Below are 23,491 nucleotides of genomic sequence, written 5' to 3'. Positions count from 1 at the left end.
GAAAATAAATGAGAGAAACTTCGACTTAGTAATCAGGTTATCATCAAAATTAGTGTGCACATTGCCTGGGGAAATGGGCATCACCTTGTGTAATGCTGCAGCCTTCGTGCAGTGGCAAACATGATCAACCAGTGAGCAGTCAGAGGCTTTCCATTTGTGTAGCCCTGTTGGTGACTGTAAGAATATTCCCAGTGTGGAAAAGGTGTTCTTTCAAGAAGCTTGTCATTATCTCCAACTTGTTCTGTTTCCTTTGATCATTTCTTGTCTTTCAAGACCTAACTTTAGGGTGCTATACAAAGTCCCATTGACTCATTCAACTGTTCCCAAAAGGCCCCCAGCCAGCAAGCCACAGGAACCACGCAAAAGCCTGCAGTGCCACTCTCACTAGACAGAGCAGCCACTGCCCCAAGCTTTAGGGGGCTGTGCATATCACAGGCATATACCAAAACCTATTTAAAGAACACATAGACACTGGATCTTGAGCTCAGCTCTGGAATAGCTGGACTTCCAACCTTAAATATCCACCCTCATCAGTTAACACCTTCTAGGCCTCAGGGGCATGCTTCTCCACATCTCCTGTCCTTTACCTTCAGAAGAAAAGATGCCTGTGTCAAATGCTACAGTTTCTGGGTGGTACTGATGCTAGGAGCAGAGACAGGCACTGCTTTGGAATTCAGGATGGACTAGAGCAGTGGCAGTGAGCGGAGAGGAAAGGTAACTTGTCAAAAACTCTCAGTGTGGATGCACAGATTCACACACAATGAAATACTGTTTTCCAAGTGGTGCCAGGCATTCATTTTTTGCTTCTTTTCATGTTTTCATTTATATCCACACACTCATCTATTGGAGTGGTACTTGCAAGAACAGCAATTAAATTATAACAGAGAAAAGAGAACATCAAAGCACCTTTTCTTTGAGTCCAACAATTTTCAAATTTAGTTTCTTGGAAACAGTTTCTAAATAGCTAAGTGTGAACAGTAAATTGTGGGTTATAGGAAAAGAACTAATTCACACTTCCTCAGTCTTTTCAAATTAAAAGATCTGCACATCAAAGACTTTAGGTTTTTTATTTTGCTGTTACTTTGCTACGGAAACAAATGGCATATATACACTTCATCTGTTCTATTTTAAAAAGTATTTAAGAAAATACAGTAAGATCTGTTCACTACTTATGACTAGTGCTGATTTGTTTTGCGTTGCTTTGGCAAATAGAGGTTATTGTCTGTACTAAAATCAACATAATGAAAAAGGAAGGCTTCATGAAGCAGGATTATCTGCGGTAAGAACTGGGACAAAAACACAGGAAGACAAATGAAAATTTAAGAAGATACTCATGTTTATTATCTGATCTACATTTGACAAAGAAAAAGTAGGTGCACAAAGAGCTGTTTGACAAAGTCAAGCCCCAGATATCAAACAACAGCATTTCCCTGCTGCCCCACGAGCCCTTATGCCACTCCTAGGGAGCTGTGCTCTGCAGCACTGCCACTCAGGGTGGGCACTGTCTTGTGCCAGCTGGAGTATAGGCCTGCAGGCATCTGACATCAAAGAGGTGAACCATTAAACACTGACATCTCTAGTTCCAGATTTTGAAAAGTCAGTGTTAGCAACCTACAAGTACTAATCATGAACTAGGATGGTCAGAAAAAAATAATAGGCTTTGAGTACTATATAAAATACACCTTTTACAAAGAATAGGCTTATGTTGTGAGCTGCCTCTTATTTCTTCCCTTTGCCAGAGTCTGCTCATTTATGTCAGTCAAGGATATATAGTAAAAAAACTTTTAAAAAACTGTTAACAATGGTCATTAACATCTCCCTAAGACCTAGGCCTAAGACTATTTACATAACATTTGGGATCTTCATAATTCAGGAGAACTTTTAATTCTGTGCTCTCAAAGGTATCCTTCCTACTAGATAATAGGATACTCAGAAATACCTGAGGTATATCACTGAGAACCTTCTTGAAGGAGAAAAAAAAATCAGAATTTCCTATACTGGCATAAAAGTACATATATAGCTGATACAGAAAAACTAAAATGTCAACAAGTACTAAAGCAGAACAGATAAGCTGAGAAGGAACTTGCTAGAAGGCTCCAGTTCTTCTTACTATACTTTGAATGCAATTTTGTTATAATAGAGATTCTCAGGCTGTACCAAAAATTAAGTGGAAACTTCAAAAACCAGTTTCGAAACAGGATTCATTTCTAGAGATAAGCATGTGCCATATGCAATTCTTGTGTTTCTGGTGGAACAGCAATATCAATCTAAATTTCAAAAACTTAAGTCTTGTTTTCTTTAATCAAATGTGCTCATTTTGCTGTGATTAGGTCCTTGTCCTGCCTCCAAAGTGATCATTCTAACATGTTATAAAAAAGTATATTAATTATAAAGAACACTCTAAAATCTAGCTTAATTTTTAGCTATTTATGTAATATACCTAAATCTGAAATTTAACATTTAGTACTGCTCTCTGGCCTGGTGTTTTCCCACTCTGGATGTTTTTTGGACACTGGCAATAGGAAGCTTACTTTCTCAGAGAATAAATAAAAAGCTTTATGAGTTGGCTAAAATAAGCACCCCAGATTTATTTATGAAGTAAAATCTCAGATGCCATTTTGAAAAAAGTGAATTGGAATATTTTGGAAATTTAAACATCAGTAATTCTTCTGGGACACTTACATTTCAATAATAGACCTGGTGGAATCCTTGCAAAACATGTATGTGTATGGTTTGCAATCTCAGCATGACTGAGCAAGGGGAGAGAATGGAGAGAGGACCCTTTTACTTTTTGCTTTTGAGAAATTTACTTAGAAAAGTATTATTGAAAGATTCCAAAAAGCATGGAAAACTCACATTCTTACCACTGTGTGCATGTTGGTTTTTCTACCCCTTTGAGCACACAGCTTTTCATGTAGGAAAGGCAGCTCAAGAGGAGGAAGGACCCTCTTCTAGCCTGAGGATACGTGTATCAAAGGTAACCAAAGGAGCAAGGATCCCATCCAGAATTTTAAAAAAAAAGCCTTTCAGTTAAGTCACAACAAAGGGGTAAAACAGAAACTGAGCACCAAAAAAGATCAAGTAATATGCCTCCCATTTTCAAAAACAAAATAATTAGCCTCCTTCCTTATCTTCTCTCCATAATGCTTTTAATATAATGGTATTTCTTTCCAAACTGTATTGCCTAGATAAAGCCATGCCAGCAGATGAGGAGCAGACCTTGATCAGCAACACACAGAAAACAGATCTGTTTCTTCCCAATTCACAGCCTTGTATCACACTGCTGAATGCTGACACATAATCCTTGAGTTTCCCTTTTGCCATTTCACACTGTTCGTTTTAAAAAAAAAAAAGGAACCCTAAAGTAAAGCAAAAGCTTTGATTTGCCCATTTAAAAGTTCATTTTCTGATTTTACAAATAGCAAGAAAAACGCAGATGTTTTGAGTTTATTAAACCCGCCCCCCCCCTGCAGTCTAAAAGCAAGCACCTGGGTTTTACTTCAGCTTATAATAATTTAATGTGCCTGAGACTTTTTGTGCAAATACAGGTCATCTTTCATTAAAAATATGCATAGCACACTTTGGAAAAAGTTTGCAAATAACTTTCCTTACAAAAACTTATGGACATAAATATACAACACTCCCTAATTCCTACTGATTGCACTTATGGTTTAACCCCTTCCAGCCTCCAAGGAAATTTGAAAGACATGTGATTATGTTCTTATGCCTTGGCCACTGCACTTACCCAGAAGAAACATTCTGGAAACAAGTTTCCTTGATTTCAATTTACCTGTATTTTCCTTCTTAGAGTAAATCCTTCCTACCTCCCAAGTCATGTTGTTTTTGGGGGGATGTTGTATAAAAATACAAATTGGAAAAATGAACTTTTATTAATTACAAATATAAAAGGAATTTGGGTGGTTTGGGCTCCCAATGGCTCAAAAAGTCCTGCAGAAAGAAAGCAAAAAGGGAGTCGCCACTATACTGATCTTATGGAAAAGATACAATGCCTTGTTTGCTAATGCTGTATGCATACCTGCATGCATATTTGATCAGCATGTAATTTAATCAGACAGTAACAGGGTCAAGCATAAACGCCATCTCACTGGTGTCTTCGTAAGAGACTGAGCTTACCCCTGCAACTCCCCAGAATAACTTTGTATAGGCAACAGTCAAAGCTGCTCCTTCTCTCTTCCTCTCCTAACCTGGGTTCTTCCTGCTTATACTTACCAGAGTAAAGGTGCTAGCAAGTTCAGTATTTCTGGTATGTTTCAGTATTACTGAATTTACTTTTGAGTCACTTTTTTAGAAAGAAAACCCAATTGAGGGAGTGTATTAAAACTTACTTCCTCTTCTGCCTCCAAATACTCCTGACCAATCAATTTATACTTTTGACTTATAAGACCTCATTCATTAGGGCCCCATCCCATTGGTTTCCATTCTCCCACTTGCCCCTCCCACATTCACAACCCTTCTGCAACATTCTGTTTCTCTCAGTCAGACCCGACTACGTTTCAGTGCAAATCCTATTCTTCATGTGCTTAATCTGTGTAAGAGGTCAGTTAACTGCTGAACCTCAGTCCTCCTTCAGGTTATCCATTTTGGGTGAGGATGTGCAAACTGGGGTGCTAAAGCTACCCATCATGACAGGAAGACTTTGATTCCTCCTCAGTCCACTCAATAAATTACTACCTGAATTTAAATAGACAGCAGATTCTGGTCTTTGAAGACCAATTTCTGCCTTGTGGCTTCTTCCATTTTCCTGTGCCTCAGGAGTCTTGATCACTCTGGCTATCCCCAATCTCTTCAGCCTGTCCACTAAGTTCATCTTTAACTGTCCAACATCAGGAGGATTCCGGGAAGGTCTCAAACCATACATCTCCTGGAGGAATGTTTCAGCTGGTCGAGAGGCCAAAAAATTTTCAGAGAGATGCACTCTAGGCTCAAAGGGCAAAGGAGAAGAGCAAGGTGAACGAGATGGTGAATTTGGTGGTGTGGAAGGGACGGCCAGGGCTTTAGGGAGAGGCTGCAGGAGCGGGTTCTCTGAAACAGGGCTGTGGTACATGTTAGCAGAGATGCCCCGCTCTTGCAGAAGTTTGGCCAAGCTCATGGTGCTACTGAAGGTTGTAGTAGAATCTCGTCGGTTGGTGATCGATGCACTGATGCTGAGCCTGTAGGACACAGCAGGAGAATTCACCGCTGTGTTTGATGAACTGCTGCCACTACTTCCACAGGACAGTGAAGGGAATCCAGAGCTTTAAAAAGAAAAAAACAAAAAAGGAGAAAAGAAAAAAAAGCAGGACAGAGAGTTTAAGAATAAAAAGCAATCTTCAAGTCAGTATGTGAAGTCATATCACAGTAGTCAACCATAGTAAATACAGACTGGGCAGCACATTGTCACTGAACTCTGTGAGATATGAGGAATGAACATTTTGACATTACTTCAATGATTGGCTAATTATTTGTAATTTGTAACCTAGTCTTTAACTTACTGAAGCATGTCTTTTGTAGGATATGAAATAGTTTATTGTACTCTTAGATAACTTTACTCTTCAATTTAACTTTAGAATGGAACTAAATTTTGTGATAGGAATCAAAGAAATTAAAATATTAAAGGAAGTAAACTTTATAAATTTTTATTAATATATAAGGCAAAATACACCAAGAGGCAACAATCCGTGAGTAAACAATTTCTCAACATTTTAGAAAATATAATCTTTCAGAATTATACCTAACAGGCTCTTCTAAGAAGAAATTTATTTCCTTTTAATCTATCAACTTTATATTGCTGGGAACTAAGCAAAGTTCAAATTGTTAAATTTCCATTTTAAGAATGTTAATTTCAAACAATTACAGTATAAGGATATCCATGGAATGAACTTTTTTCAGTCTTGATTTAGAATACGTGTTTGTGGGAAAACAAAAATAATAAAAAACTCTGACAACTGTTAGAATCTTTTCATTCTATGTTTTGTTAACAAGACAAAAAAACCATGTACAGAAGGAAATGGTGATAGAATGCAAATGGTACTTCTTTAACTAATTTCTCTCCCTTGAGCAAATGCTGCCAGTATTTAATAAACTTTCACTTTAATACAAAATACTTAGTAAATGAGGACATCAAAATTTTTAAGTATTATGAACAAAATGCAAGTTTAGGGTTAAAAAATAAATTTGCCAAAGTGCCAACCTGTATAAAAGAAGCAAAATCGAAGTTTGACTCCTTGGTTAAATCAGTCCAAAGAATTTGTAATCTGATGGTCTATACACTGTACTCCCAGCTTCTCACCTCCCTATCTCTACTCTACCGTAGAATTGCCAGTCCTTTACCAAACTGCATCCTTCATATGATGGGATCAACCTGTACTGAGAGTTCCCCAGGAACCAATTTTATAAAACTTGTTATCTTGTTGATGGTAAGAACAATGTAGAAAAATTGCAGATATGCCTTTTCATTTTAGACTTTACTGAGATTTTTACTGGGTATCACCCAAATGCTTCCCTGAACAATTGATCTGCTCCTATCTTATGGACATTGTGAATCATAATCTTACTTCCCTCCACACTGACAGCTAGAAAGTTAAGACTCAAATACATGACTGATCTTAGTAAGTGTGTAAGACTTTATGGTACAATTTGTGCACTAGTTTTATTCCTCTATCCATTTTACATCCTTACTCTTGATTTCTCTTTGATTCATTTTTCTTCTCTACTCCCAGTTAACATTATCCCTGCAATGTTCTGTGCATCTTTGAAAACAACCTTATATTCTTTTTTGAATTGGTAGAGTAGAACAGCAGCAAAATGGCTTAATAAGATCCCTTAACTATGCATCAGAATATTCATGTTCTAGCCTATGTAGTACACCATTTGGCCTTGTCCAGAGGGTTCTGGCCTTTGCTTCAGCTTCTAGGTGGTAATTTATGCCACATCCAATAGAAGCTGCCTTTATTTAGTATGAGGCTGGCGATGCCAGAAAGACCAACTATGTGACCTGCAAGTAAGCAGACCTGGAGGTAAGTTCAACCACATGGGCAATCAATCAATCATGCCTATGCACTGAAGCCTCAATAAAAAAATATAGACTCTGAGGCTTAGGTGAGCTTCCTTGGTTGTCAATACTCTGTGTACACTATCAAATGTCAGTGCAGGAAAGTAATGAATTCTCAGGACCAGGAAGCTTTGTGTGTGAAGCCCTTCCAGACTGTGACCTACGTGTCTCTTCCTACGTGTTAATTACATTAACAGCTTTCAGTGATTTCTGTGAGTCCTTTTAGCAAGTTATCAAACTGGAGAGAGGCTTTAGGAACCCCTTGAACTTTCAGATGGTGTAAGAAGTGAGCAAAGTCTTATGCAGAGAACTGGTCCCTCAAATCTTGCAGTCTGGCTAACTCTGGGTATAGTCTCAGATCATTTACTACCTGTCTGCTCTTGGACTGGTCACCTGAGCTTTGTATGCCTCAGTTTATTCACTTACGTAATACATACTCACTTGTGCTGCATACTTCAGAGAGTTAATAATGATCAAATGGAAAAATACAATGTGAAAATATTCTAAAGACTAATTGTCAAAGAATATTAATTAAAATTCTGGGTATTAAAATGAAAGTAATTTTTAAAAGGAATTCATGCAAATATAGTTGAGGAAAGAGGTGAGGCCTCAAATTGCCCAGACCCTCTTACCTGGGGGTGACCTGAGTGATATCAGAGGGATGTAATATCCTACAGGTGGTAAAGGTGAATGTTGAGTTTGTGCATGACAGACACTTTCCTGGGTTTGATGTTGCAACTGAAGTAGAGATTTTTAGGGAATCAAACACAAAATTGAAAGATTAGGTTAATAATGCAAAACATTCACCATTATTTGTTAATAATACAGCATTTATTAAGTGTCTTTTGCACAGAAATCCCCGAACCTGGAAATGAAATATACGTTAATACTGTATTAATATTGACTGGTTAGTATATAGCTGAATCCTTCAACACTTTAAAACTGTAATTCAAGAGGATTATAAGTAGCTTAGAAACAAGATAAAGCACATTCTGATAACAAAAATAAAACACAAGATCTAGTCATCCACCTTTTTAGCCAAACTATCTACTCCAGTTCTCAAAGTGTGATTTGCAGGACTTGTGGGTATCTACAGGCAAAAACTACTTGCACAGCAATACTAAAATGCTATCTGCCTTTCCAACTAGGCTGGCACTTGCTGCTGGTGCAAAAGCGATGGTGGTAAGTTTGTGTTGGTTTCTCAGTACAAAGCACGGCAATGGCACCAAGTTGTGCTAGTATTCTTCACTGTTGTTCATGCAAATTAAAAAAAAAGAGCCAGATTCACATAAGAATGTTCTTCCTGAAGCAGTAAAAATTATTTATTAAGTCCTGACCCTTGGTGTTCTTAATATTCTGTGTAATAAAATAGGGATTAAGCATGAGCACTCTGCGGCATACCTGGGCCCAACAGTGGTCAAGAGGAAAGGCACATGAGCAGCTGAGTTAACGGTTTTTCATGGAACACCACCTTGTCTGGAAAGAACAACTAACAGACAAACTACAGATATTCAGGCTTGGACACTTGGCAGAAATATTCTTGAAAATGAAGGCAGAAAGCCTGCAACTCCAGAAAAAATAGCTGACAGGATTTGTTGCCAGTGACAAAATTTGAGCTTTCAAGTGAAAATGAGAGTTATTGAAAACTTGTATCCACCACTAGGAGCTTAAAAGCTTCCTAATACTAAGAGACTGATCTGATGAGAAAGGTGATGGTACTAAGGCAACGTCAACATAGCATGAAATATGTCAACATTTAGAAGATATGCAAAACTCAGTGAAGCAGCATTTTCCAACCAACCAATGAATGTTGTCATAAAATCATGCATGGGTAAAAGATGTATCCAAAGTGGAGGACTGGCCAACAGATTTTTGTATAACAAAGTATGACAAGTAATGATAGGCTTTCAGATGCCATATTGCCACAAACTTTAAAGAAACTACAACTTACCAAGTTTTGATGTAAGATCAAAGAATATCCACAAATACCTGACTATAGAAGCTGATATGAGAATCCAGCTATCTTCTTTAAGCCATAAATTAGAGACATGCAAATTATAAAACAAAGCCATTCTTTCTTACTGCTTAAAAAAATTACTATTTTTCATAAAACATTGTTAATATATAATTATTATTTTTAATAAGCTAATAAATATTTTTACAATTTCTTACTCTTGATTTCTAATATGGTAAACATCAATAGACAAAACCAACACAGACTAGCTCTCTGGAATTTTCAATGATTTTTAAGAGTGTAAAGAGATCCTGAATCCAAAAGGTTTGCGAACCACTGACTAAACGGATCTCTCTCTGTCCTATCTATTTAGGGGCTAGCTAAGAAGTGCAAAGAATGAGAAAGACCACTAATGCTGTAGATTTTCATTATCTTCTATTCAAGACTGAGTACATTCCAGTAAGATTCAGCAATAAGCAGCTGACCATACAGTCAGAATGCAAATACCACTGGTTATTAGACTACGTTCAACCAAGGACTTTTCTTACCTGTAACTGGACCACCAGCTGAAGTAATGGGTGGTAGGAAGATTCCTGTTACTGGCTTGGGTGCTGAAGGTTCCTGTTCCACTTGAGGAGGTTGCTGAACCAGAAAAGTGATACCTTCCTCTTCATCCTCTTCCAAATCTGAGAGGTGATAGATGGCATCCTTGGGCAACTGGGGAAAGCCTTTTGTGATGACACCTGGTCGTGGGTCAAGAATGGTTCCCAAATTGGGTTGGGCAAGCTGCTGCCAGTGGTGCAGAGTTTGTGATCCTGAGGAGACAAAAACAGAAAAAAAGGGCATGTTTTCAATTTCCCACAAGTCGTAAACCTTGTAACAGAAGCTAACATTTTATGTATAAAAAAGTAGTAATAATAGTAAAATGACTTTTTGGTCTCAGTATTCTGGTAAAACTTCTAAATTAAAGTTCTCTGTGGAAGACTGATAAGATGCTGAAGTTATGAATAATAATCTTTCTACTTCAAAAGTTAACGCTAAATAAGGACAACTAGAGCAGAGAGGGTGAACACCACCTTTAACAGGAACTAGGGTGCTGAAGTAGTGATAAGAAGGAAGATATGCTTCTGAGGTGGGGATGCATTTTTCCAGGTGACAAAAAAAAACAACACTACTTTGGTTTGGAACTATGCTCAGTAAAGTTGAAGTCAAAAGACAGACTCTTTCAATTGCGTACAGTTGTTTTTTTTCTTTCATTTCTGTATTCTTCCCCACCCTGCTCAAGATTCTTCTTTTCCCAGGCCCTCAGGGAGAGTAGGAAAATGAAGGTGCTGAAAGCAGGATCTACTCTAGCGGGTATCTGTCCATGAGCCCTGGGGTAATGAGCACCCCAAGTACTTGTACCATATGCATGCCTGATAATGTCCCGACAGTCATTTCATCCTGAAGATGGCAACTCTGACAAGCATCTGCACTGATCATTAGTGAACACAACTAACTTCTAGAACTCTTGCATTGGAGGGTCCTTATAGATTACCTACTCAAAATTTTCGCTAATGCAGAGACTCTTTTAAGATAATGGCAGGGAATCATTTGAAGATTCTCAATAGTCCACAAAACAAAGACATTTAATTTGAATTCACATTCTATCTTAGAAGAAAATAGAAACTGAACTGAAATTAACAGAAAGGAAAAAAAGAAAAATACAGACACACATACCTCTAAGTAAATGATACTTTTTGGGTAAAGAACTCTTTTGAAAAGGAAGGTAGAGATGAAGTATTACATCTAGATTATTGTTATTTATCTGTCATATCTCATTTATCTTACCATGAAAACTGCTGTCAATGATATTCCCTAGCAGAGGACAAGAAGATCACTCCTCTTCCCTTGCACTTATATATACACAAACAAAAAAACATCAGTTGAAGAGAACTGGCAGCTGATGACTTGGAAAATGCAGGTCTTTTCTTTCATTTCTACAAAATACTATACTGCACTGTCACCCAAACAGCAAGCTTTAGGGCTAACAGAGATCTCTTCTGCACGTAAGGCTCTTAAAATACAAATGTCAATTTCAGGGAAGGAAAGGCCAGTAAGCAACATGGCTTAAAAATGGCCCCCTTTGATTTATTACCTTCAAGGGGTTTGACAATTTGTAATTTTTCAGGCATAAAACCTCGAAGGCAACTGGCACCGCTGTCTGTGATCTCCGACTGGTTGGTGCAGAGAGAGGCAAGGCTCTCTGTGGGGGTGCCACAGCCGCTAACCCCTTCCTTCTGGTCAGCCAGACCCTGGATCTTCCGTTCCCATTCTTCAGCAAAGAACTGCTTCTCACTTAAGTAGTTCTGCCGCCGCAGGCTAAGGCGATGCAGTGCTGTAGCCAAATCACCTTCACCAAAGGGCACTGCTTGGTCCATCTTCTGACTGTTCCTGTAAGAAAACCTCATTCACTGACCAGATCTTTAAGGGTCATGTGCAAAACCTATACCTCACCTTTCTACAGTGGTGAATATGCAAGAGGCTGATTTTTAAAACACAGTATTTTTTCTTAGCTATCTGGAATACAGAAATAGTAACAACAAACCAAAATCACTAATATCATTTTACATATTATTTCAAGTAACCTCAGATAGGCAAAAATGTACTTTATTATGCTGTGTTTATTAGCTCTTCCATTTCATTTAATTTATGAAACTATAGATATGATATCTATAAATTCAGTTTAGGTAGTCAAAATGTAAATATTCCCATATTTCATTGAATCTAATACCACTGATTACAAGAGGTATCACTATTTTACGTGTCACTAAGAAAGAAAAAATGCCTAACCAAAAATGCTAGGACATGCTATTAGCTATGAAACAAACAATTCCAAAACTATTAAAATGTGAAAAAATTTGCTTTGGTCCATAGAATCCTCTATGAATACTGTAGAACACTTATAAGAAAACAAGTTTATAAATACTACATTTTCATGGTTCTGCAATACACATTTTTTCACTTCGAGCACTTCTGAATTGGAGGTATCTTGCAACTGATATCAAAACAAAGAGTAGCAAGCAGAGCTGCAGCTGCTCCTGGCTGCTACGTGGGATCACACAGATGTGTTTGTTAGTGCTTCCTCCAAGGTAACGGTGTACGGTGAGGCAGCACTGACACACAAAGCCACCGTGGCTGCAGAACATGCCTGCTACAGACCAGGCCATCTAGTTGAAAACCCACAGTGAAAGACTTCTCAGGTGCCAAACATCTACCTTCCAAAAGCTTTCAGCTGACTCTCCAGTAATTCTCTTTAATTTCTAGTTAATGTAATTTAACGAACTGAGTCAATGAAAAGTAGAAAAAAAATCTAAGTTTAAACAAATAAGACGTTAAGAGCATCCAGTTTTTCTCAATGGTATTCAAGCCTATCATTTATCCTAAAGGTGTACCAAGGCAGTGGAGATTATGAGATCATACGGGATTATAAGGCAGAGTCATCTGAACCTTTGTGTAACTGCCAATGACCAAACAGATTCAAACAAATTTGACTTTGAAATGAAGATTTAGACTCCAACTCTGCCACACCAAAGAAGTAGTAAAGAATTTTATAGTTTAATGCAAGCTCCATTTTTACTTAGTTAAATGTAGCCTTTTCACTCCAAAAACTTATGAAATCAATGATCTGTCTTAAAAATGATGATTTAGGGCATTATTACTGAATGAAAACCAGAACTTCCATGGGACAGCACAGAACAATGCTGGAATCTGAGTATGTGAATCTGCTACGTCAACACGAGAAGTGAAGAATTTATTGCCACAATCTGTTAACTTACCCTGGAACCCTTTCTGAGTTGCTCCCCTGGTTTGGGAGTGTTTTGTCTTCTGTCTGTTGCAAACCAGACTCAAAAGGTTTCGCTGTCATGATGACACTTGAATGGTTGGAGCCTGGAATGGGTAGCAAAGCTGGGAATGGGACAGAGCGGCCCCGTGTGTCATTGGCAATCTTGACAGTATCAAATATCCGTTTCTGTTGGGCTCTGTCAAAAAAGAAGTGTTCATTATTGCCATTGCTTACCACTGGGGTGCTTTAGAGAAGAGACATGTGTGTACAGTTCATCAAAAGTAAAGCCACCCTGAGTACCCTCTGAAGTTTAGGAGAAATTATGAGAAAATAAACCAGAACAAGACAGTACTCTCACAAACACAAGCACTGTGGGGAAAAACTGAACAGGAAGCAGATTTACTACTGAATCTCATAATACCCATCATCTGAGATTCTGTTTTCTTTTTAACTTCCATCCCAATGGTTGAGCAACAACACATGCAATCTCTACTTACTTTTGTTTAAAGAGAGAAGACTCCTCATCCAAACTCAACTTTTTACGCATGGTCCCCTCAATCTCAGCTGCCAGAGATTCCTAAGGGAAGAATTGAGATTCCTACAATGATTATGTAAGAAGTCTGTTAAGGGAAATGAACTGTCCTTAAATTAATTAAAAGTCTCCAGAATCCAATACTTTTGGTGTTATAACAAAAGAAAACACAAGAAAATAGTCATAAGCTAAAATGCAGGGAAAAAAGGGACATTCTACAAACATAACTTTTAAACAAGAAACAACTGCTTTTACATGATATATTTATAAGGAAAGCACTGGAAAAAAACCAATATGATAAATAGAAAGTAATACATATGCAGACTCACAAAAATAAAAGGTCTGAAAGGCTATAAACCAAGATGTTAATCATGATTCTATGCAGGTCAGGATTTGACAGTATTTAACAATTTCCTTCTGCTTTTCTATAATTTCTAACTTTTCTACAATAAACACGTATAGGTTTTATAATATAGAAAAATCATTAAATGAAAAATAAGCAAGCTTCCCCTTTCCCTGGTCAGGGATGAGGATTCAGCTGCATGGGTGGCATGCTCAGTAGAACTGAGCTGACAGTGACTGTAAATGGAGAACTGGTGTGGTCTCATGATTTTAAACATATATAGACAGATAAACATACATATGCATGGAAACATATAGATGTGTTTGTGTGGGTGTATGTATAGACATACAAGTATTTCCTAGCTCTATGTGCTGAGAGGGCCTGGAAGTAATAATATTCTAGTGGCAATGGACACATGGTAATAATGGATTATAATCAATTGACAAATAGGAATCCATTAAGTCCATACGGACATAACTAACAAACTAGATAAAGTAGACAGGAAAACTCTAATTTACAAAAGAATGCCAATTAATACATGTTAAAAAAAATGATGGAATTAGAAAAATCACTATTTGGCAACCATCATAGTAATAACTGAGTCAGGTATCAATGGGTAGCATCTATTAATGGGTGCTGAAACTAGTGGATAGAAGTTTGATGAGGAACAGGATATTTAAAGTCTTAAGGTATCTCCCCACAAAATAGTAACTTTGGTCACTTGATTAAGGTAGTACCTGCCAATTTTCATCATTGCAAAGTCAATCAATGATGCTAATTTAATTAACTATTAACACTGATGGCTTTACAGTGAGAAAAACTGGCATATATTACTTTAACCAAGTGAGCAATGTTCGTTAACATATCAGGAATGGGATAAATAGACAATGGATGCCTCTTGATACAATGTACTGAGAAGAATGCGACATTATTTCTGCCAGAAATGCATTACCTGAATCTAATCATGAGGAAACACAAGACAAACCCAAACTGGGACATTACAAAACTGTCCTAGATTGAAACAACCAACTGCAGCATTGTCCTTAAGAGTGCATTGCTGGGATGACTGGAAAAATTTTAATGGGCTCTGTGGCTAAGATGACAGTGTTGTACCAATGTCAATTTCCTGATATTAAAGGTTGTAGTGGGGTTTTATAGGAATGTGTCCTGGAGAGTATCCTTGCTTTTTAGTAAATACACACTCAAGTACTAAGGGGTAACAGGGCATGCCTGCAATTGTTAAGTGGTCTGGAAAAAAAGAAGAGACTGATATGGTAAATGCAGTAAAATGTTGAAAACTGAGGACTCAAGATGAAGGATATATGAAAGTTTTACTTTTACAAAGTACTACTGTTGGAACACTATTCAAAGTTTAAAATTATTTCTAAGTAAAGTTAAAAAACAAAAATGGTGCCCCTATAGTCTTTGGAAAATCTACTATAATTTACGGTTTCTGTCTTTTAATTTCATAGGATTGGACGTGTTTAAGAACTAGTTAAAATAACTGTTTGAACCAACATTCCAACTTCTGGCATAAACTTAGAAGTTTTCATTCATTTCTTTAATTAAAAAAATGCCATTTACTGATCAATTAAATAAACATGATTTCTGCTCATGAGGTTTACATTCTAACTGAAGTTAAAAATGCCAACAAATTCAACATCTATTGAGAAGGTTATGGATGTTCAGAGCACTATTTGAATAAGTGGCATGTGGCGGGCCCTGGGTAAGGATGAGCCAAGCTTAAGTACCTCTATGGTACAAAGACCCAAACATAACTTCCTTCAGGTTCATTTCATATATTATAATAAATCTGGGAGTTCATCTTCAGAAGGAAGGCTACAATAAATAAGAGTACTAAATTAGATGTAGATATGCAAATTAAGGCCTATATCAATAACTGATTTCCAGAAACAAAAACAAACCATGCTATCTCTTATATCATCTTATAGCATCACATATCATGTCACTCACTCTCAAGACAACCTAATCTTAAATAAGTTTCCTTAAATACATAACATTTTTCTCAGTTCCTTACCCCAGAAAAAACTCCGTATGACTGGGATAAGTAGAGATGAGCAGCAGGACCAGATCTACTACGAAGTTCCTTTATTTCTTCTTGGGATTCATGTAACATTCCCAGACACTCTACATTCCTGTCTTGTAACTCATGCAGCTGAAAGAAAAGGATGTTAATTAGTATATTTTATTATATTCTAAAATCAATAATGGGGAAAAAACCCACTGGGATAACTGTTCATTCTATCCAGAGAGCTTGCTAACTTTATGAATATAATTTCAATACAAGGACTCTGAAACAAACTAAGCAAGGGGAGTATATATATATACTTCAAGCAAACAGAATTAGGGGTATCACATAAACATGATTTCCTAAAATTCTAAAATGTAGCTTAGATTACCAAACTGTCAATTCAATATTTAATGTTTCATGCCTTAAGAAAACTTATAGAGGAAGTATAATAGCTATGGGCAAGTTAGGTTTTAGTATAATGTTAGATATATATATTTAAACATCACTCTGAAGTCTGTAAATGACAAGATCAAGGCCACAAAGTATTCATATATCAGGGTGCTCAATCACCCTAAACAAGTAGGTTTTTCCTCCCATATTTCAGAATCTTCTTTATAGTTAAATACACAAACAGGGTAAAAGAGTACATAATTTTTAGAGAACATTTTAACTTCAAGAATTTCTTCAAGTATGGTAGGTGGACTGGATCACCAGCATCTTCAGGGGCAGGGACGCTTATGAAAAATAAGTTTCTAGGCTCTCACTCAAGACCTTCAATTAGAAACTTTTAAGATGATTCCTCGGAATTTCCACTTAAAACTCACTCTGCCAGGTCATTCTTATGCATGCTTCAGCATTGCTAAATTATATCTAATATATAGAGTTTTTATGTAGATAGAAAGGTAAGAGATTTTTGCTATTTATTCTACATATCTGCAAAAACACTTACTATTAGAAATTATCTTATTTAAAAATTGCTGGGTTAGCAAAGGTAGACTGGCTAGAAGGGTCACATTCCTAAAGAATTTTATTATAAAAGTCAAGGGTTTTCTTTATTAATCAAGAAAGGTATTGTCATGTTACTAGTTTTAGAGACAGAATTTTTAAACTGCTTTACTTCTCATCTCATAACTTCACCTTAATAACGTGTTGTTTTAAATCTGGTAATCACCTTTAATCATTCTCATTCATGAAGATGATAAAAAACATTCATTCCTCCCCTCTCACACTACACAAGATAAAGGAAGATTTCATTACCTCCATTGTTAGTTGTCTTTGGGCATCTTTGGAAGCTTGTAGGTGAAGTCTCAGTTCCTCCTTCTCAATTACATGCTAACAACATATAAAAGAGACATGTGAAGCTACTGTTTGTTTAAAGATGTGTTAAGAGTGTCTTAAGGGGTATAGTCTAGAGGCCTTAAAAAGCAAACTTTTCAAAAGCCAAATAAAGCAGGCAGTATACAAAATCCATCAGGTTGTCACAGGACAATGAGCATGAGTCCGTAATTCACACCACAGCCTTTTGAGGAAACTCTGATCCCATTTTATAGAGAGAAATAGTGACTTGAACATAGTTATTCATGGTCTTTCATACCAGACAGATAAAAACAGCAGGAAGACCATAAATGGTAGGGACTGTTTATTTTGCTAAATGTATCTAGCACTTCACAGAGTGCATATTACTAGGCTAGTGCTTAACAAACATCTGTTGAATTAATGAAGGAACCTACTTCTTTAACTTTGTGTTGCAGATCTACCATCTGAGACAAAAGAGAGGAGATCTCTTCTTGGTATCGAATCAGTTCATCACTCTTCCCAGATAATTCTTCAGTCATTCTGGACATCTGAGCATTTGTTTCACCTCAGAACAAAACAAAAATCTAGTAACTAATACAAATGTAGAGTAGGGGTTGACAAACTATGGCCTGTGGACCAAATTCTGTTTCGTAACAAGCACTGGACTACCACAAATAAATTTTTAACATAAATTAAAAATATAAATCCAGATAACCCAATAGAGAAAAATAGGTTCTTCTGAAAGAGGCTAATGCTAGGAATTGAATAGGTAGCAATGAAACTAAAAAGAGATGACCTATAATGTCAAGCAGCTAAAGGTTTTGCCTCAATCTTTTTCTTTATGGAGCACAAGGAAAGCTACAAAGAGATAGGTGGATTAAGTATCTTTTCAAGTGCCAAGACATAATCTCATTTATGTCTTTGAGAACTCTTCAAGGATATGAATAAAATCCCATAAGCAATGAAAATAAAACTTAATGAACCTAATAAAGGAACATTTCCAGAATGGAACAGCCATAATTTGTTAAAGCTACTGATAAAAGCTACTGAGATGCCTCTGCAGGAGAGACGTTCTGGAACACCTAGTAAATGGAGTAGGACCTCTAAAGCAGTTGTACAGCCCAACATTCGTGCAAGTATATGACATAGGACCTTTAGAATTCCATTGGGGAAACAAACCTTTATTGCATATAAAAACTTTGACATCTAAACACATGTGGCTAAACTATTTCTCAGTATTCTAGAAAACTATTTTTAAATTGACTGAAAGCCTATACCAAATCAAAGGATGGAAATAAGGAGGCAGGAGACTGGGATCTAAACTCCTGAGCAAGTCATTCCTTCTGTTTTTTAAATTGTAAAAAGGTGGGTAAAGATAGTGCTGATGGAGACAATTCAATTTACATTCCTCTGGTTCTCTAATACTCTCTTATTCTGAGGCCTACAGCCCAGGTGAAGTGATATGATGCTATCGTATCTTCTCTTTCAACATCAAAGGCTATATATTTATAGAGAAATTAAATATCCTCCTCTAGTAGAGCCAATGTTTTTCCAACTGATCTAAAATTATTTTAGTTAACAATATAACAAACCAAAATATATTCCTTTGTAGACGTACACTTGGCAGTTATTATTCATTGAATGTGAGGCTTTATGCTATCATTTAAGCCTGGGCTCTGCCACTTACCAGTTTTCTGACTTCAGAAAATAATATTCTCTACAGGACTATTTCCTCATCAACAAAGTAAGAGCTTTGGTTTCTTTCACTCTAACATGTTATAAACATATAAATATGTTTCACTCTAACATATTTAACGATGGTGGCAATTTGAAAGAAAGGTATTTCTTAAAAGTACAAATGGTACTTTATTTAGAGTGTAGCCCAAGATTTTTAGTAATTACTTAAAATTGTTTCTTGAGATGCTTCTACTGAAACTATTGATCTAATTTCTGAGTTGGTGCTATCCTACCAAAGAATTGCCCAAAGGTTACAAAACACAGTATGTTAATACTTACGAAGTTCTTTAACACAATCATTGACAAGCTGTTGTTCCTTCTCTTCATAGGTAACAGTTTCTGTCTTTATGTGACAAGCCTCCAAGAAAAAAATCAGTGTATGGTAATATCTTCTAATGAATTTATAATATTAACTAAAAAAAGTCCTATAATTCTCATTTGAAGAAAAAGTTTATTACTTACAAAGGAAAAAAAAACCTCATACATAACAGTTTTGTCTACCATGAAATACAGATATGGAAAAGAACATGACAAATGTCCCCCCTTTATTTCTCTCTGGGCCTTTGCAGATGCCTCCTCATGTCCCCACCCTCACCTCTTGCCCTCCACCACACATCTCTGCTTGGCTAAACCTGTCTTAGCTAAAATGTAACTTGCTCAAGTAGGACTTTGACTTCTTCCCATTATACAAGTCCATGAAACCTTGTAATCTTCCAACATAGTTCTTATCACACTTGTAATCATTTAGTTATTTGTGTAAACTACACAAGATATATATCCTATGCTGTGGCTTTCTCTATTTCATCTGTCAGCTTGCTACCATCCACTTTTCAGTGGGATCTAAGAAACAATGGAAAGCAAATACCTGTGCCTTGACTGTCACCCCCTAATTAGAATGTCAATAGAAAATCCTTAGTTGTGCCATATTTCATCTCAGTACCACCTGGACCTAAACCTTATAGACTTTAAGGCAAAGGAAAGTAGGAATTAGGTTGAATGTACCTTGGATCGAAGAGCCATATTTTCTTCTTCCAGTTCTTTAAGCTTTTCCTGCAGCATGTCCAACTGCAGCAAACCCTGAGATACGCTAAAGGACTCATTGAATCGGAGAGGTGTAGAACAGCTGGAATCCGTTTCACTCTCTTCAGAAGCAATGGAGACAATTCGAAGTAACTCATCTTTCTTGGACAGCTCATGCTGCAGTTGATTAACCTTTACATCAAAAAACCTTGATTTACAAGATATTCTTTATGCTGCATTATTAGAATGTAAATAGCTTCTAATAGGGCAATTGTTTCTCACCATAGACAAAATCATAAAATCAGCTGCTAGATTTTACTGACTGAAGTAACAAGTGCTAAAAAGAGAACAAACTTTCCTAAGCTATAATTTTAAAGCATTAACTCACAGCTTTCCTAGATTAGGTGAAAAGACAAGCCAATTTTCATATTCTATAAAAAAGGAATATAGGAGGAAAATTCCATGTAAGACAACGATACATTCACAGTAAGACAATGATACATTAACAGTTAAAAACAAAACAAACTAAGAATCTTCAAAGTATGAGAATAGACCCCCAACTTCAAATTCTTACCCTAAAGGTTCATACATTTTAGCTGTGTAACTACATGACTTCTTTAGTTCTAGGGAATAAATATTTTCAATGTAAAGGCTCAAATATTATTAAACACAATGCATTTATAAATATAAATGAAACTGTAATTTTTATATAAAATATAAATAAGAGCAAAATGAAACAGTAAACAAATTTGATATGTAACCATTCAAGCTAATACTAAATCAGTTCTTACTAAAAATATTTATTGCTATGGAATAAATATAATTTTTAAAATTTCCTTTTCCTTTTGTTTAGGTTTGTGAATAAAATACTTGATTTGTCTATCTACTTTCTGGGACATATTTCTAAAAATAAATTTCAGACCACATACAGTCTACACAAAGGGGTGAGGATAAAGTGTTAGAATTTAAGTAGGGTGCCACAAGTACTACTGGTTTTGAATGTAGGCTTTTATATTAATTAGGTAGAGTCACATGAGCACCCCTCTATATAATACTACTTCATCTCTCTATTAGTTCAATGGTTGCCAGCAATGTAGTCAATCTGTACTAGTGTTATTTACCACCTCATTGGCATTATCACTTTAGGGACATCCAGGAAAATAAATTTCTCCATGCCCAAGATCTAATTATTTCATGCTGCAAATACCTGATCAAAGACTTACTTGATCAAAGGCTTGTCCCAGTTGCTCCTCCAGGGCTTCATTCTGCTCAGACAAGACATGGTTCCGCTTTAAGAGAGCTTGTCCAATTCGAGCAGCTAGCTCCAGATCTCGATCCCTCTGTTAAAATAATGAATATATCTTTTTTTTTGAGTACAAACAAAATTCAATGGTAGTTTACAAATTCTGCAGTCAATTTTGCTAAACTCAAAGGCAATGTCCTAGAAAGCATCAAGAAAGATCCATTTGAATGCCAAGATACCACAAATGAACACACACAGGTGGTATTTAGTATATACTGGTCAAATGGAGGATGACCACCATAGTTATAAATAAAAGAGGACATTTCTTGGTATGAAGTGAGATTTATCGATCACCCTATTAATTAGGCTCCAGCAACACAACCTTTAAATTTATGACTTTGGGCATTTAGAAAATCAATCTGGTCTTTTAAAATGATGACAGGATCTGGCACACAGTAAAAGCCCAGCGAATATTTCTTGAATGTATTTGTTTACCAAGCGTGGTAATGATACAGTAGGTATGTTGAAAATAGTTACAATTAGGGTGAAGCTTATATGCATTCTGAGCCAGAGGTCTGGAGAAATCAAAATCAAGAGCCCTAATGTCAACTATGCAGGAAGGATGATGTGAAATAAAATATGGACTGACAGAAGTTTTGAGGCTACAGGGTTCGACTTACAGTAAAGAGAAGAAGGGAGTCTAAAGAAGTTGGTGGTAAATTAATGATGCAGGGAGGCCTATAGAAAAGCCAAACAAGGTTAGGTTACTCTTTATGGGTAGATGGTGGTACTAGCAAGGGCACAGAAATCCCATTTACATGGTGGTGGTGAGGACTGTATTCTATAGAATGGAAAAAATTCTCAATATACATCTAACTCCCTTATATATGAATATGGGTTCCACTTTCATGAATCACTACAAATAAAATTAAGCTTCTATCCTCTCCATAGCACATGAAAACAGGTGGATGGATTATCTCCAAATTTTCAAGGCCAACTTATCTCATTTCAGTGTAGGTTAAGTGTCATACATTAAATCACTCTGAGGAGTTGAGGGAAGAGGGGAGAAGGATACTTCAAAGAGAAAGACAGTTTCCATAAGATCAACTGAAACTGAAGTATACAAAGAGACCTTTAAGACTGCCAATTGAAAGAGATACTCTATACATATTAAAAATGTCACGGACAAAGTGAACTCAAAGAATAGCCTAAACTGAAAGTAAAAAAGGGAAGATGCTCCAAACTGCTGGTGTTAATTTGCAGTGGAACTGCTACTTAAATGGGTAGCTCTACTCCAGAGTGAGGAACAGCAAGAATTTCTTTTAAAGATTGCTTGTCTAGGATAGGGAAGTCTGCCAGCACCATTCTGTAAACAGAAATTTATACCCTGTACCACTTCATAATAATGAACTTCAGGAACCACTCTACTCTGGAATGCCTGTCGGTATGCTAGTTGTCCCAGTTGTAACAACCTTAGACAAACTTACCCAGGGTAACATCATCACTTTTCTTTTATATGAAAATTTGACAGATTCTAAATGATTTTCTAATTTCAGCTGTTTCTACTGGAGAAAGAAAAAATATATTCCTACCTCTGCCAGGAGATGTGTAACCATGTCGACATCATTGTAAGTTTTGGTCATCTGTTCCACCCTGTCTGTGCCTAGAACTAAGATAAAAATAAGTGTTTAGAGGAGTTAGAAATAACAGAAAGTTTTAAATATTCAGAAGGATTGAAAGATGACAACGACAAACCCAGGCTTTCTAGGCTTTTATAAAAAAAACATTCAGGAGAATAAAAATATACGTGAAAAAGAAAAGGAATGTTTCACGTAGTAGACACTCAGGAAATAGAACAATTATTATAAACATCAATGTATACCAAACAATGAATTACAAGAGCATCAAAGGATCACCAGGCAGTCACATCCTGACCCTCCTCCTCCCCGGGTAAGATTAGAACTTTGGCCCACTCCCACTAAAGAACGGGGGTGGAGAGAATGGATTAAATTGCCAACTGTTTTATATTCCAATCTAAAATAAATAATAATAAAAGTTAAAAATAAAATAAAAGTTACTGAAGGAGCAAGTTAGTGAGGGGTTGTGCTGTTACAAAGGAACTTAATTTGAATTATTTTGTGATTATCTTGAACATCTGTGATCACCTATCATGTAAGCTAATACCAATAAAAAGGGTGTAGGACTTGTAGGACTTTTTGTAGTTTTCTTATGAACCATAATCCTTTTTAGGTTAATTAAAAACCCCTTATCATAATCTTCATTATATCTGAGCTGTTGCCATAAAATAAATTGTATACTATACTATTACTTACATAATTTATGCCCAGTGTTTCTGCACTCCATGAATTTGGCAATTATCAATGCACTGGGATAATTTAGCTCCAAAGAGAAGGACAAATATGATCCCAATGATTCTGCAGTCACAATAAGCAATAC

General features: G+C 36.4%; 1 protein-coding gene across 6 annotated transcripts in view; it reads right to left on the bottom strand.

Annotated features, from left to right (window-relative positions):
- Positions 1-1,312: 1,312 nt before the first annotated feature.
- Positions 1,313-23,491, bottom strand: part of TRAK2 (trafficking kinesin protein 2) — a 70,020-nt gene continuing 47,841 nt past the window's right edge. For all 6 annotated transcript variants that reach the window (XM_073218338.1, XM_073218340.1, XM_073218339.1 and 3 more), the window contains 13 exons: positions 22,627-22,703; positions 21,015-21,131; positions 19,774-19,983; positions 19,051-19,129; positions 17,469-17,599; positions 16,996-17,070; positions 15,745-15,882; positions 13,329-13,408; positions 12,824-13,027; positions 11,143-11,438; positions 9,554-9,820; positions 7,684-7,789; positions 1,313-5,255 (listed from right to left, as the gene is read on the bottom strand). In XM_073218338.1, the coding sequence (XP_073074439.1) occupies positions 4,577-5,255; positions 7,684-7,789; positions 9,554-9,820; positions 11,143-11,438; positions 12,824-13,027; positions 13,329-13,408; positions 15,745-15,882; positions 16,996-17,070; positions 17,469-17,599; positions 19,051-19,129; positions 19,774-19,983; positions 21,015-21,131; positions 22,627-22,677 (2,433 nt within the window). In that variant the 5' untranslated portion in view covers positions 22,678-22,703 and the 3' untranslated portion in view covers positions 1,313-4,576. The remainder of the gene's footprint in view (positions 5,256-7,683; positions 7,790-9,553; positions 9,821-11,142; positions 11,439-12,823; positions 13,028-13,328; positions 13,409-15,744; positions 15,883-16,995; positions 17,071-17,468; positions 17,600-19,050; positions 19,130-19,773; positions 19,984-21,014; positions 21,132-22,626; positions 22,704-23,491) is intronic.

The sequence above is a fragment of the Manis javanica genome, chromosome 12 (assembly GCF_040802235.1).
Source record: "Manis javanica isolate MJ-LG chromosome 12, MJ_LKY, whole genome shotgun sequence".
NCBI lineage: Eukaryota > Metazoa > Chordata > Mammalia > Pholidota > Manidae > Manis > Manis javanica.
This window is presented reverse-complemented; position numbering and strand designations above follow the sequence as displayed.